Raw genomic sequence first — 14,484 nt, 5'->3', positions numbered from 1 at the left:
GAGAAAAGCAGAAGACTGAATGAGACTGAGAGTTTTCTCTCAAAACAGCTCTCTCCAACAGCGTGTGCTCTTAATTCAGTGGCTGTCAAACTGCAGGACTCACCCCGACCTAAAAGTATGCAATCATTTGTTTAACAAGCAAGCGGAACTCTCTTTGTCAACCACCTTTATACTTCTCTGGTCTCTGTGTGAGTATTTATTCGTGACATTGTTTTGAGTCAGTCAGATTAAAGAGAACTTTTTCGAATTGAAACAAACTGAAACAAAGCGGCTACCGAGGTTCACGGCCCCTTTATGCAAATGTTGACAGTCCTTTAACCACACTGCCTCCTTTTTTCTCGCCCGGATCCCCTTCGAAAACATTCCCCTGACTGAGTTAGCAATTTTAAGTGGCCATCCGTTGGCGTCTGTTGCTGTTCGGTACAAAACTCATATGTTTCGCTTTTCCCTTCCCGCTTTTCCATTTCCACTCGGCCCCTACCCACATACTTGCATGCATTTTGTCTCGACCGGCGGAAATTTGTTTGCACCGAAGTGATTTCTGGATTTCGTAGCGGGGGGTTTTCGAAAAAGGAAATGGATCCGTGTTGTACAGCTATCAGCCGTATGCAATCCCCTTGGCAGCGGAGACAGAATGGCTAACAAGGCCTAATGAAATTTCCATATGTGAGCCAATTTGCAAAATTTCATTCAAAAATTAATGAAGATTCGAAAATACACTCACGAATGGGCAAGATGATAATTGGGTCCCATCAATCCTTTAGATGAAATAATTACTTTAAAGCAGAGTTGGGTGGCAAGTAGTCATTGTGATTTAAATAGTTTGCTAATAAATCTTAAGTCTATGTATACACATTTAAAATCTAAAATAAAGCAAATATGTTTATACTCGTACATAGTAGGTACAAAAGAACAGGGCACCAGATTGATGTTCACCAGTAAAGTCACGACCGTAATCGTGGATGCGCCATACTAATCTCAATATATTAAGGACCCCCATAGTTCTTAAAGGACTCACCTTTCTCCTGCAGTTGCTGCCGTTTTACGTCGCCTTTGAGCACTTCCGCTGTGTGAACCAGTTCGTTGAGCTGCGGCTTTTTCATTTTCAATTCACGCAGGACTTTCTGTGAACAGGAGATATGATGTGAGAACATGGGTGAGGATATGTGTGTGCGCCAGAACGGGTGTGTTGTACGGTATTTCATGTGACGCACCTCTTGCTTCTCGATGGCTAGTCGCACTGCATCGCCATCGTCGACGAGCACGCTCTGTATCTTGATCATGTTTTGTTCCCAAGTCAGCCAGTCGGAAATTTGCAGCACCGACTTATCGAAGCTGCCGGCCAACGCTCCAGTACCACTCGGCTCGTTATTGTACTCTGCAAAGAAAAAATGGGACAAATTGAAATGGGATTGAAAAAAAGGGGAACGAGCGCGGGAAAGGACTTTTTGCTAATTAGCCTGTCCTTTCAAACAGACCCACACAATCCTGTGTGTCGCTGCTGCTGATGGGGCTGCTCATTAAACAGCACCAGTTGTGGTTTTGACTCTGACCCGACCGACCACTGCTGGCATTGGTGGCATACTTATTGGGGTCACTGTAGCTTCATATTGAATTATGTATTTTCTTTCTCATCCATCTATTTTTCTTTACTTCTGGTGTTGCTTGCCACTCGTCTCTCGACTTTGTTGCACATTTCAGCAAGAGGCAAGTAAATGAAAAACTATTTCAATGAAGCAAAACTTTCGAGTATCTTGGTTGATGGTAGTACAATGGTATAAAACGAAAACGCACAAGCAAAGTTTTATAAATAATTTGTATTTTATAAATTAAATCTCTTGGGCTTTTAAATAGTCGCAATATTAAAAAAATAGAGTGCTTTTAAATTTAAAAACCAAGACATATGGCTTACCATTTGGTTATTTTATAGTTCTATCGTAAAATATAGTATTTGCTGGGGAACATTATGCAACTGATGTCAATGAACGGAAATTACAAAGAAGTAAGCTTGCAAAGTGCATCGCAAAATAATATTATTTTAACCCTGGACCTTAGTTGCTTCCCCTTGCCTTTTTTAGCTTTTCCTCAACTTTTTCCTTTAAATGACAATTTTCAATTGAAAGCCATTCAAAGCAAACCATGGTGCAAATATTTCAGAACTCGAAGAAGTAAAGGAGAAACACTTGAAATACTTGAGAAAAAGAGTAGAAAGGAAATGTAAAGAAAAGCTTAAGTAGGCGCAGAGCAAAGGAACCGAAAGGCGACTGAAAAAATGGGCAGGTGGACGGAAATGGGCGTCCTTCTGACAGTTATGAAAGTTTCTCTAGGCCTGAGTTTGCCAATAATCCGGGAAAACAAAACCAAAACAAACTAAGCTGAAAAAGGAGGGACACGTTGGATTTTTTTCTGCTTGTCTGCTGTTTTGGTTTGTAGTTTGCAGTGTCCCTCGCAGGATTAGGCCAGTCTGCAAGGACAGGGGATTTTGGCGACAAATGCCAAGTCCAAGGAGGACAGCTAACACTGCCCTGGCCACCAGCGGGATTCAGGACATGGGACATGGGACACGGAACGCAGGCCGCGTCGAATTGTGGCGTCTGAAAGCATTTGCAGTGAGTGAGCGACTGAATGAATGAGAGTTCCAAACTCACAAGAAGCTGTTAGGCAAATATATGCACTGAGAAAAAGATTGCACCACAGCCCACACAATACGATTTATAGATATATTTGAAATTTAGGAAAAGGTTTTACTTATCAAGCTGTATGCCAATGTATGTAAGGATGGGAAATCTCTTGATAATCAAACACATTTAATTCTTTGCCAAAGAAACGGAAGCTCATTTAATGATGTATATTTTTTTACTGTGCATATTTTCCCTCGGAATGGAATAAAAAAAAGGGAACCAGAAAGCAATAATAACATAGCTGACAACCACACACATGGGCGGAAAACACGGTGAAGTAGCAGTGAAACACGTTAAGTGTAAAATTTCTTTTCACTCATTCTGATGAATGTTTCAGGTAGGCTCCACATACACAAACCCCTTTTGCTTTGTGCCGTGCCATTCACGGGACAGGTGCAAAGTGGTAGAAAACATCATATAAAGAATAAAAAACAAAAAAAATACACCGAAAAGGGAAAGAGCTGATAACATTCCCTCCATTTTTCTTCCTCCTACGCGCCCGACTTCTATCGTTAAAAGTAAACGGGCTCTACCAGAAAATGTCATAATTCATTAAAAGCCAAAGAAAGCGTGAAATTCTGGACTCCTTTCCCATTCTCCTTTTCAGTTGTCACTCAACTGAGGAGCGTCCTCTTTATTCCTCAGTCAAGGAAAGACCAGAAAGGACTTTAAGACAGACACACTGACATCTTAGCAAACAGAAAAGTCGTTTTAAAGTTTTCATTTTAAGTGATGGATGACCTTGATGGGCTTTAATTTGTTGTTTATATTTTGGGAAATGGTTATCGCTGTTTTTGTATTTACCTAGAAGTAATCTTATCTTATCCAGCACCTTGAAAATTTATAAAGTAATATTATTTAGTTGTTAAAAATCCACAGATATTAGTAGACTTGATTTTCGCCACTAATTTTTTAAGTTGTATATTTGAAATGCGTTTTTTCCATTTAAATTGTGTGCGGTTACATTAGGCCATGTTGTTTTAATATTTTATTTTTTTGAGTTGAAGAGCGTTAATTTACACTGCGGTTTTCAACGGTTTTATTTTTTTATCGTATTGCATTAAAAGTATCACTTCCACATTAAAGAGTTTTTTACTTCCTTGCCGCTGAACGATTTATTTTCAAATGTTTCCTTCTTTGTGCCCAACAGCTGATTAAAACGGTCAAATCGAATAAAGCGTCAAAAAGCTCAGGACTAATTCTAAAAAAGCTTTAGCAAAGCGAGAAGTTCCGTAAATTAACCCAGCAAAGCTTAAAAGTAAGGTAAATAAATGTAGAATTGCATTTCTTTAAATCTTACCCTACGATTGCACAAAAAAGTCAATTTTAGGTTTAAAAGGTAAAGCTGTTTAATTTATCATTAAAAAATAATAATAAGTATTAGGCGTAAATAAAATATATTGGGATAAATATTTACAATGAAATCTTTTACCCTATAAACAAAGTTGTCTACATTTATTCATACACATATAACTTTGAGCGCCATCTATAGTCATTGCGGAACACCAATATTAGTTTGGCAGCAACCAGCTTTTGTCGAGCTTAGCAAACAAGGCTTTCAAACTATAGTGTTGGGCATTTTTTGCAGCTCCATTTAAATCGAAACAAGTAAGAAGAAACTCATCCAATTATCATACTGATTTTTGTCATGATTTGTTTTTAAAAAACCATATACTCAAAAAATAAAAAGAAAATCAGTTGAAAAATAAAACAAATTACAATAAAAAAACGTTTACCAAAAAAAAACACAAAGCCATGCGAAATTGGAAGAAAGAGCCGTACAAAGATGATAAGAGTGGAACTAGGAGGCCAAACAACACAATTGTCGAACCCTCAAGTATCATCGACAAGGAATTTCCTATTTTTCTGAGGATACCCAAGCTAAAATTCAAAACCATGGATCCCTTACCCATCTCTTCCAGGGACTATGGGTTAATGAAGTCCTCTAATAAGTCATCTACTCCATATCCTCGTGCGGAGCAAGGAGTGGATGCCAACTTACTAAAGGCTCGCCTCAAAATGCGTAGTGATTCTGAGAATAAAAACCATTCCGGGTTGCACAAGAAAAAACCGGAAAAACCGGAAAAGCTGGAAGATGGAAGCCCAAGTATCAGCGATGCAAGCTCTCATTGGACGAAACCCACGAATAAATCGAAGGTAATATTTGCATGACTCCAATCAAAATGAAGATTTTTTTAGCACAATTGTTTGCTGTCCTTAAAATCTGTCTTCTGAACTCTACTTTTACTTTAGCTGTCCGTCACCGTAATTCGTCGGCAATCGCTGACTAAGAATATCCGGGATATAGTTTCCGTTGGAACTCCGCATCCCAAAAAGGGCGTGGCCTTGAATGCCAAGGTACTTGACAGGCGGCTGACCGATTTAGGCGATCTAATAAAGAAAACAAACGATTTGAGCGAACAGTCAATGGTAAACTCCGTTAAGCCGAAGGGGCCAAAAGCGAAAAGAAGGGTTCTTCTGGCAACGCCCGTCGAAAGTCGAGAATCGGAGATTTCGTCCGGAGCATCGCCAGATGGAGAAGTGGTCGGTGGGAGTGTTACCCAGGCCAACTACGACGCCACGTTGGGCTCGATTATAGGGGAATTGCAGGACCCGCAGCTGAGTTTCGCAGAGCGACGAAGGATTTCCCAGGAGGGTGAGTACACCATTGCGAAAAACGGTCGGAAAATGAGCGATGTGATGATGGCGGTTCCATCAGCGGATGAGGAGGTTTTCGACAATAGTGTGCATTTCGCAGAGAAAGCCAGTTTGGAAATTGAGAAGTTTATGAGATCCCAAGGCCTGGTGAAGATATCCAACGATCAGGTTACCATGACCAGAAATCTCACACGTGCATCGGCACAGCTAAGCCAGGTGGGTTCCCCTTATGGAAAGCCCGTAACTTCTGGTCACGAGAGGGATTTCTTGTAGCTTAGCTAGCACGATTGCCAAAGGATGAGAGTCTTCTTCATCTGCAGCACTCCTGCTAGTTAGAGGTACAAGACTTCGGTGTGGTGTCTGAATTGTTCAACACTTTGGATTTTGTATTGTGTAAATTCTTAAAACATGTTTAAGATATTGGAATAAAACAAGGGTATTCAATTATTAGAAGCTCCATAATACAAACGAAATTTATACATGTAAAACGATTTGAGCAAAGTGAAAGTTTCCTTCCTTAACTTAGCCACAAAAACCCAAGTAGCAGGCATGCGAAATATGTATTCAACAACATATGTCTGCATCTGTTATGTAATCCAGAAAGGGGGTCTACAAAATGGGAAACATGGGAAACATGGGAAGGCCACCCACCTCCCATTGGGTAAGTCAACACCGAAAACATTCACATAAAATGTCAAAAGTGCCATTGACATGGCACATTTGGTATCTGGCTGGCCTTTTCCCTATAAAAACATAAACAAAAAACGGAAATGGTGTAGGAAAAAAGCGGGAAACATCGATCTCCTTTGTATTTTTAGTTATTAAATGTCTAAACTCGTCTAGAGTGTAACTTGCACCAAAATGCAGTTTACGGAGTTTTTCTTTGTAACTTTAAAACGCTAAATGTAAATCAACACATAGTTCACATGAAAGTGCACATACACTAAATAAAATTACAATGAACAAAAACTAGTACGTGCTGTTTCAAGAGTTTTCGTTGTTATTAAATTTCAGTAATGTGAACGATTGTGTGCAGTAATAAAACCCCAAATCATATCAATCGGGATTGGTTAATAAAAAAATCTAAAATGAAATATAGGAATTTGTGTGAATTTTAAATTAAAAATAGAACGCTGCATATACGTGATTGAACAAGAATGCGATAGATTCACAACTTATTTGAAATTACATATTAAAACCCATTGCTGTATAACATACTTTAAATTGTTCTCTGTTTTGTGATAGATAATTGATTATAGATAATTTGGTAAATGTCCTGTGCGTCAGCACTCAAATAAATGCCTTCTGACAGGATGAACACTCCCGAAAAGTGCTCTTCCTTAAGTTTATCCACTAGACCAAGTCCACTTCGACAGCTTGTCTACATTTAAGCAGTCAACTCGAGTGTAAACCAAACAATTGAAGCCAATTCAACTTGCCGACAATCAACAAGAACATTACGAACCATTGGACTAGGTTTGGATGCGATCTCTCTAAGCCCCCAAAATAAAAGGAACTATTTCAAACAATTGAGTGGGCAAGCTTACCCGAACGACAGCTCATGGTGGCCGCACTGGATGCATCTGGACGCTCCTTGCCATTGGAAATTCGGGGGCCATTTCTTAGTTCCGTCAACGAGAGCTCAATGGAATCCGCGTGAGCTATCAAATTGTTTTTCGTCTGCAAAATGGCAATGCATTCACTACGTAAGGGTTTTCAATGGGAAGCGACGTGTGTGGGCAAACCTTTTCAATTTCGTTCATCATGAGGGGCGTGACCTTCGGCATCTGGGCGTTCCTGCCAATGGCGCTGACAATCACCTGCAAATCGTCGTGCCGCTCCTGCAATCAAAGTGGGAAGATGTATTAAAAAGTGCAAAAGGAAGTGAGTTTTAATATTAAAACGTATTAAACTGCAAATTGATTGGCCCTGCATATTTTTTCGGAATCTGCTTTACTTTATTAAATGACATTTCGTCAGTGTCCATGAAGCTCTTAAAATTCCCTTGAGGTTACAAAGTGCATCATTCAAGAACTATCTTCTACAAATGCGTAGTTTAGCTTGTCAGCAAATCATATTTATTAGTTATTTAGAATTGTATTTATTTTCAAGAAAATTCTAGGTAAAATGGAGTGACTAACGGAATATAGGTATTTGAAATGAAAGCGAGGTGACGCAATTTTAAAAATTTAATTCAATTGGGAAACTTTGCATTACTGCATATCGACTAAAAATGAAATCGGCTTTAAGCGTCGAGCAAAAGCGCACTAAAGCAGGTATTAATGCATTCGATACTCTTGAGCTGGTGCAGCTGAAAAATAAATGGCAGTTCGAAGCGGAAACGGAAGCTGAACAAACACACACTGCCGAGCGAAATGGCCACCGCTTGGGAGAGGAGCAGCCGACGGCGATTGGAATTCAATTTCAGCTGCAATCATGCAGGGACTCTTTCTCTCTCTTTTAGGGAAAGGAAGCTGGTCGAGGATGGGCGGTACGCAGGTGGGCGTGACTGGCGGCGGAAAACCCTACCACCTCTTGAACGGCGTTTGCCAACCAGCAAAATTGCATTTGTGGGCCGAGAATGCAGCGCGATGCAAACTGTTGCGGACGATCCGATTTTTGCTGTCGAAATTTCGCTTCGCGCCAAAATGAAATTCCCGCAAAATTTACAATCAATTACTGGGCCAACAAAGAAACGCCCGCAAGCACATCGGAAAATTTGAAAAGATTTTAAGGCTCTGCAACCGCTTTGCAAACGAGACGGTTCGCTACTGAAGAGGCGCAAACAAAAAATGAGGAAAAATAAAAACAAAAGTCCTCATCTCGCCGGCAAAGAGACGAATTTACATGTTTGCGCCTCTTCGAAATAAGTTTTCCCATTTTAAATCTACTTTTCAGCCCCAAAACTCTCGGTATGTCTCTTCCCCTCTCTGAAAATACAAAATAATGTTTTCTATTTTTGATTTCATTTTTCGCTTTTTTGAATCGCTGGCGTTTGTCGCCATGCTCGCTGGTGCCATAAAATCAAACAAAAAACTGAATAAATAAAACATATAAAAATAAACAACAAATGATTGCAGTGATTAATGACTCTGTTGCCTAGGGATGGAACTTGTTGAAAATGCTTCATTTATTATATGCTGCGAGGCTGGTGGCGGCAAACAGTTTTACTTCTTCCTAGTTTTTATGAATGGGCACGTATGTGAAATGGGACTTTCTCAAAAAACTACAGAAACTTTTTCTTATACAAGTTTTTTAAGGTTACACTTATTGGATACAAGTGTCCATCTGAATTATATTTTTCTCGAAATACAGAAACAAAGAATGAAAGTCTGAACCAAAATGGATTTGAGTCCAATACAAAATATCACTTGTCATTAAAACATTTCAATACATCATTATGTTTAAACTTTAAAGGAACAAGTTCATAATTTAATAGAACATGACAACCATCATATCGTCCAACCCTTCAGAACAGACAGCATCCGCAACAAAATGAGCTGCAGCTCAGGAAAGAACTCTTAAAATTTCTCTTACTCCTACGATCTCTTCTGACCCACTAAATACTACGAATCAGATCCACCGCCCAACTGCATGCAGATGTGTAACTGTGTCAGGCGTGTTTATTTTTGGGTCTTCTAATGGACCCATTTAGCTGTGGTGGCCACTGCCTATAGATTTCTAGATGTGTGCATCGAAATTCTCAAGAGGGCAATTAACTTGCGGCCAGAGACGAGCGAATATCGCCGAAAGATGTGACGCTGTCTTCAAAAGGTCCACGTACATGACTAATTGCGGCGATTAAATGAATGTGATTTAATTGTAGTTTGGACAGGTAATTTAGCTTTTATATTGCCATAACTCAGTCGCACTCACGTTGATATCCTCCATGCGCTTCTCAAGATCGCTGCTAGACTTTAGATCCACAGTCTTCTCTATAAGAACGTTGATGCGACGCAGTCCCTTGGTGACCAGTTCCTCGATGTTCACACTGTCGAGTGGAGGAGCTGGCGTCCCACTTCCCGAGGTCTTGGATCTATGGTAATTGAACGAGATAAGTGAATGGACACTACAGAAGTCTGTGGATGGTGTCATACGTAGCTTGCTGCACTTCTCGAAACTGTTCCCTCAATATTATTTGGGTGCGCATGACCAGGCGGGAAATGCTGCCCTGTCTTCCATGGGTTTCCAGTACCAAGGAGTCTCCCTGGGATATCAAGGTGGCTGCATCGGGAGCTATTAGGAGCCTCAGATCCTCTCTGCAATATTTTATTTGATGAGGTCACATGTTTAAGATATCATACACACCCTATGCTTATATTTGTAATATTTTGGTGAAAGCTACGTTTTTAATTTCTACTACAAAGTATAGGTCACACTGACTTTACAGTTTTTTTTTTTTCTCATCCTTATGCTAATTTCTAATTATAATTATAATAACAAGCTTATGAACAAGTTTTCAAAGTTATTACCTAGCACAAAATAAGAAAAAAATTTACTTTCAGAGTGACCAGCTTGGCGTAATTTTTATATGACTTGGTATTTTAGACCAAGTGTGAACATGCGAAAAATTTAAATGCCCCTTTGATGACTTTTTAGTGGCTTACTTAAAAGACTTTCTTTAATTTTAAATCTTAAACTGAAGAATGCAACAATGTTTTCTAAGCCTTACGCTTCGCTTTCGTGACACTGTTCAATCTTGGCCTTCGTAAGCTTCAACTTGTAGATCATCTGCTTGGCCTGCTTATCGAACTCTCGGACACGATCATCCAGATTCTGGGGCAGCTGTTCGCTGAGCGGACTTTTGAGCGTTACATTCGAGTCATCCACCGGGGAAGGCATCGATTCAAGGACCTTGCTCAGGAAAGGATTGGGCTTTTTGGTGGAGGGCGTCTCAATGCGACTCTGTGTGGATAGTTAAGAATAATATTTCTCGAGTTAGGGTTGATACTTTAAAACACACGGGGAAGCAATTTGCCAGGGCATTCAACCAAATTACCGTATCACTATCGGAGTCAATGGTTGGTGTCATTTCCAGCGAGAAACGCGGTATATCCTCATCGTCGGAAAACACGAGAGGCTCAGCATCGAAACCGGATTCTTTGTCGGGACTATAGAAACTATCGCGACCGGGGGATTCGGGTTCCAGGGCATCTATTTCTGGCTGAAGCTGGCGCCAGCGCTTTGGCTTGGATACTTGCGCTGACCGGGGAGTATCCGGTGTTCTGGGTTCCTCCTCTTCGGAATCACGCAGGATATCGCGCTCATTAGCTACTCGTTTGCGTTTCTCATCGAAGGAGATGCGGTGCTTTTCCACCCTCAGGAACGGTGTGCTTGTATTTCCAGCCGAGGGACGCAGGAGGTCCTCCTCCTGTTCCGCCGAGTCTTCATCGTTATCCGAAACCTTGGGCAGTGGAGCATCGTTCAGTGAGTGCTTGCTCTTCGACCGTCGCACCTCCTTGCCCTGACTATCAACTCTAACCGATGAATCCGAGTCCTCGGAGAGATCTACAATCTGTACAGTCTCCACGTACTCGGGTACGAAGGGTTCCACACTCTCCAGGATATTGACGGTGTCCACGATTTCACCCTGCTGTGGTTCCAGATCAATATTCTGCACTGACATTTTATCGTTTTGGATGTTCTTCACCTTGATCTCCACAACTTGGGCGGGAGAACTTGGAGCCTTTCGCTTTGTTTTCGCCGGTTTAGGTGGTGGAGTCTTGGATACCTTCTCGGGATTAAGGGAAATCTGGGAGAACAGAGTACTGGACTCGGCCAGCCGGAATGTTTGAGGTGGGAGAAGATCCGGCAGGACTCCACCTGGCAGGTCGCCAACCGCTACCGTACTATTCTCCACACCCTTCGTTGGCGACTCAGAGGAACTGGTGTGTGCGGATGATGGGGATTCCCCTGATTGGGGTGTCCTGGCACGTCGTTGACGCACTGTATCGCTGACTACAACTATTTCCGTGTCGTCATTTTCCGGAGAGCTCGTATTTCGAGCGGCAAGCGCTGTGGCTTCATTGAAACGGGTTTTCAGCACATCCTGAACAACAAATGCATAGTTTGGTGTAAATTACAAAGCTCTGTAGACTCTCAAAAACTAAACAAATGCATTTCTGAATGCATGAAGCCCATGAAGCCGGTATATAGTTATTTTTACATTTAGGTACATAGTCTCCATTAAAAAAGCAGTGGCCATTTATTTATAAGCGTTGGTTGGTGGTGAGCGGTGGTAATTGGTGGACTTTTATATATTTTTTTTGGTGGTGGTGGTGAGCGGTGGATTGGAAGGATTACTTTTTATATGTTGTTTTTGGGATGGTTTGGACATTTGACGCAGCCACAACCAATCGAACGCCACAACAACAATTGGGGGGATTCAAGTATAAAACTATACACATTAGATTTGGAAGCGTGAAAATGACACCAAAGTTAGACCCCGTAGAGCTCTAGTGATACGGTGATTTCTGGTTTTATTCAATATTTAAAATAATGGTTTATTCTCTAGCTGGGGTGATGTGGTAGATTTGATGGTTTGGCATTTGCATTTACCAGTACGGATAAGTGTTGGTGGTTCTGGATTAGCTTTTGGTGGAAAGATTATTTAATGTTTTATGAAACTGGCAAAATAAAAATAATAATGGATTGAGTAAGTAAGTATGGTGGTGCGCATTATCAACAGAAGCAATTGGTAGTGGGACATTTAAACATATAGGTTTCTGGATTTCTGATTGTTTTTATAAAATGTATTAGTTTGTAGTCAATAAGAACTTAAATATGTATGTATTTATATATTTTGGCTTTAATGGCAAATTTAAAATTCAAAAGCCCACAATACTAAAAACGTATTTTAAAAGCAAACAGATTTATATATTTAAATGAGCTTTGGCACGACCCGTTATGTATATTTAACAAATACAGATTTTAAGCAATCTATTTCCAGTCCCAATTCGCCTGACTGCTGAGTACGATTTAAGGTTTACATCATTCCGCCTAAAATCAAACTGTACATTTTGATAAATCAAATGATGTCGAATCGATGATGTGAAACAGAAGGAGTAAAAGCAGAGGAAATTTGAAACCCAATTCCATTTGCTTCGAGTCGGGAGTCGGGCCAAAAGGTGTCCGAGTAGAATCAGCCTCAATGGAATGGGAAGTGTGGGGCGACTCCGATGTACAAGCGAAATGTGAGGTAAGCAAATAAAGACAAAAACGAGGGTAAGCAAAAAACTGAAACCCGATAACAGAAAGCACAGAAAGAGGAAAGGATGGACCATGTATTATGTGCAGGTGGAAAGGACATTGTGGAAAGCGGAAAGGAAGCTTTTGCGTAATTAAGAGGATTGGTTTGCTTGCTCCGACTCACCACGACAATTGCAATTACTTGCTGCTGCAATTTCTCAATTTCCGGATTCGAGGGCACATTTATCTCCTTCAGGTCGTGCTCCATTGCCCTGCAAAAGATTACAATTACTAGGTGAAGAAGTAGATTAGGGGTTTACAGCATAGTGAACACGAGAAGGCTTAATTAACTTAATGTAGTATTAAGCTTTCTCTGCTGCATTATAAATCTAGTTTGGACTTGAACAGGTGAGAATCACCTAACTCTACCGTTAAAACTAAATAAGAATTACCAGATTCAGTGTCCAAGTTAAGGGAACCTGACTGATAAATTCTTTATGCTAGTTATTATTCTTAAATCTTTTCTATAATGCTATAACTCCTTAGCTTGATTCGTACTTTAGGGTCTCCAGGGAAATATTGTCCAGGTTCTGCAGGGTGGCCTTCATCTCGGTGAGCCGCTTGATAATGTCCGCACTGGTCAACTTGTGGTACGTGGCCTTCAGTCCATCGATCCTTTGGCGGGTTTCCACCATGCAGCTCTGGTCACAGGATTTGCTATACTCATTGTAGTGGTCCTCGCACCTCCGCAGCACATCCTCGAACTCCAGGAGTATGGAGTTTCTGTCGTGGACCTCTTGCGGCGACTCAAAGCGCCGGATTAGGGTGTCCGCCGAATCGAAACACTCCTCTAATTGCCTCGCTAGTGTGAGCAGACTTTCCAAGAACGCCTTAGACTGGGTCACATTGTCTCCGAGTGCATTGTACAGGTGCTTCAGCGCATCAATCCGCTGACTAAGTTGCTTTGGGGATTTTGTGTACCGGTCCTCGCAAACCCTGCGACCGGTTTTAATTGTGCTCTCGATTTCCGCCTTTATCTCCGACAGAGTGCGATAAATTTGCTGGGAGTTGTGAAAGAATGAAGAAAGTTGTGTGATAAGTTTCAAAATATTTGGTCAATTTCTTTAGCCAATTTTGTGATATTTCATTTGGGTTTAAGTTGAAATTTAGTATATTATTATTAGAAAATGTTGCGCTTCTTTCGCTTTGGGATTTGAAAATGTTAATTTATTTATTAAGCACTATACTTACCAGACACTTTTGGTATTGAGCCTGAACCGTATTGGGTCCGGCGGATGCGACATCTAGTACCAGAGTCGATCGCTCCACATTTCGAAGATTCGCATAGGACCTGTTCAGACGCGATTCGTAGGCAGGTTGGGGTGCAGTACACTTGCTCAGCTTGGCCTGGCAGTACTTGAACCTCACCTCCATCAGATTTAGCTGCTCCTGGAGGCGATTGGCAGCTCCGACCTTGCCGTTCCTCGTGTGCTCGTCAATAAGTTCGCTGATCTCCTTAAAGTTTTTCTCATTGGCCACAAACTCGCGTGCTAAGCGCTATTAATGAATTACAAATTGAATCCTTGAACGCTTGAAGGATCCTTAGGCAAATGAGAACTTACCTGGAAATCCTCCGGCAGATCTTCAATGGTCACATCGTTCTCCAGATGATCGCTGAGTATGTCGTCCACCCGGGTCAGCCACTTCTCGAGCTGCACGATGCACTTCTCGGACTGCTCCGCCTCGCTGACCTTTTGCTCCAGAAGTTCGGCTCGCTTCTTGGCCTGCTGCTGGAGTTGCGTCCATCGTTGGACGGTGTCATCAATGTCGCGTCGCATGGAGTCGGCCATGAATTCGTTGTCAATTAGCTCGTTGCCAATTTCCTGAATCTTGTCCAGCCATTCCTCAGAGTGCGAGCGCAGAACATTCTCCAGATCCTAAGGGAAAAGATCAGTGA

The 14,484-nt window shown here is 41.2% G+C and overlaps 2 protein-coding genes across 19 annotated transcripts in view; one reads left to right on the top strand and one right to left on the bottom strand.

Moving 5' to 3' along the window:
• LOC120451087 (dystrophin) overlaps positions 1-14,484 on the bottom strand; it is a 142,975-nt gene that overhangs the window by 107,078 nt on the left and 21,413 nt on the right. For 13 of the 18 annotated variants that reach the window (XM_039634472.1, XM_039634456.2, XM_039634455.2 and 10 more), the window contains 12 exons: positions 14,150-14,464; positions 13,779-14,084; positions 13,086-13,588; positions 12,712-12,799; positions 10,339-11,388; positions 10,012-10,244; positions 9,437-9,598; positions 9,216-9,375; positions 7,085-7,180; positions 6,887-7,019; positions 1,215-1,378; positions 1,019-1,124 (listed from right to left, as the gene is read on the bottom strand). In XM_039634472.1, coding sequence (XP_039490406.1) covers positions 1,019-1,124; positions 1,215-1,378; positions 6,887-7,019; positions 7,085-7,180; positions 9,216-9,375; positions 9,437-9,598; positions 10,012-10,244; positions 10,339-11,388; positions 12,712-12,799; positions 13,086-13,588; positions 13,779-14,084; positions 14,150-14,464 — 3,316 coding nt within the window. The remainder of the gene's footprint in view (positions 1-1,018; positions 1,125-1,214; positions 1,379-6,886; positions 7,020-7,084; positions 7,181-9,215; positions 9,376-9,436; positions 9,599-10,011; positions 10,245-10,338; positions 11,389-12,711; positions 12,800-13,085; positions 13,589-13,778; positions 14,085-14,149; positions 14,465-14,484) is intronic. The other 5 variants (XM_039634468.2, XM_039634469.2, XM_039634470.2 and 2 more) reach the window with 2 other exon arrangements.
• LOC120451090 lies at positions 4,311-5,812 on the top strand. The gene is made up of 2 exons (XM_039634480.1): positions 4,311-4,838; positions 4,935-5,812. The coding sequence occupies exons 1-2, from the start codon at positions 4,437-4,439 to the stop codon at positions 5,610-5,612; spliced, it is 1,080 nt and encodes a 359-aa protein (XP_039490414.1). The 5' UTR covers positions 4,311-4,436; the 3' UTR covers positions 5,613-5,812.

This window comes from Drosophila santomea, chromosome 3R, assembly GCF_016746245.2.
Source record: "Drosophila santomea strain STO CAGO 1482 chromosome 3R, Prin_Dsan_1.1, whole genome shotgun sequence".
In the NCBI taxonomy this organism is placed as follows: domain Eukaryota; kingdom Metazoa; phylum Arthropoda; class Insecta; order Diptera; family Drosophilidae; genus Drosophila; species Drosophila santomea.
This window is presented reverse-complemented; position numbering and strand designations above follow the sequence as displayed.

Bases quoted from the DNA above. Each gene is read 5' to 3' on its own strand.
- LOC120451090 (XM_039634480.1), top strand. From the start codon at position 4,437: ATGCGAAATTGGAAGAAAGAGCCGTACAAAGATGATAAGAGTGGAACT. The intron at 4,839-4,934 runs GTAATATTTGCA...CTTTTACTTTAG, and splicing joins AACCCACGAATAAATCGAAG to CTGTCCGTCACCGTAATTCG.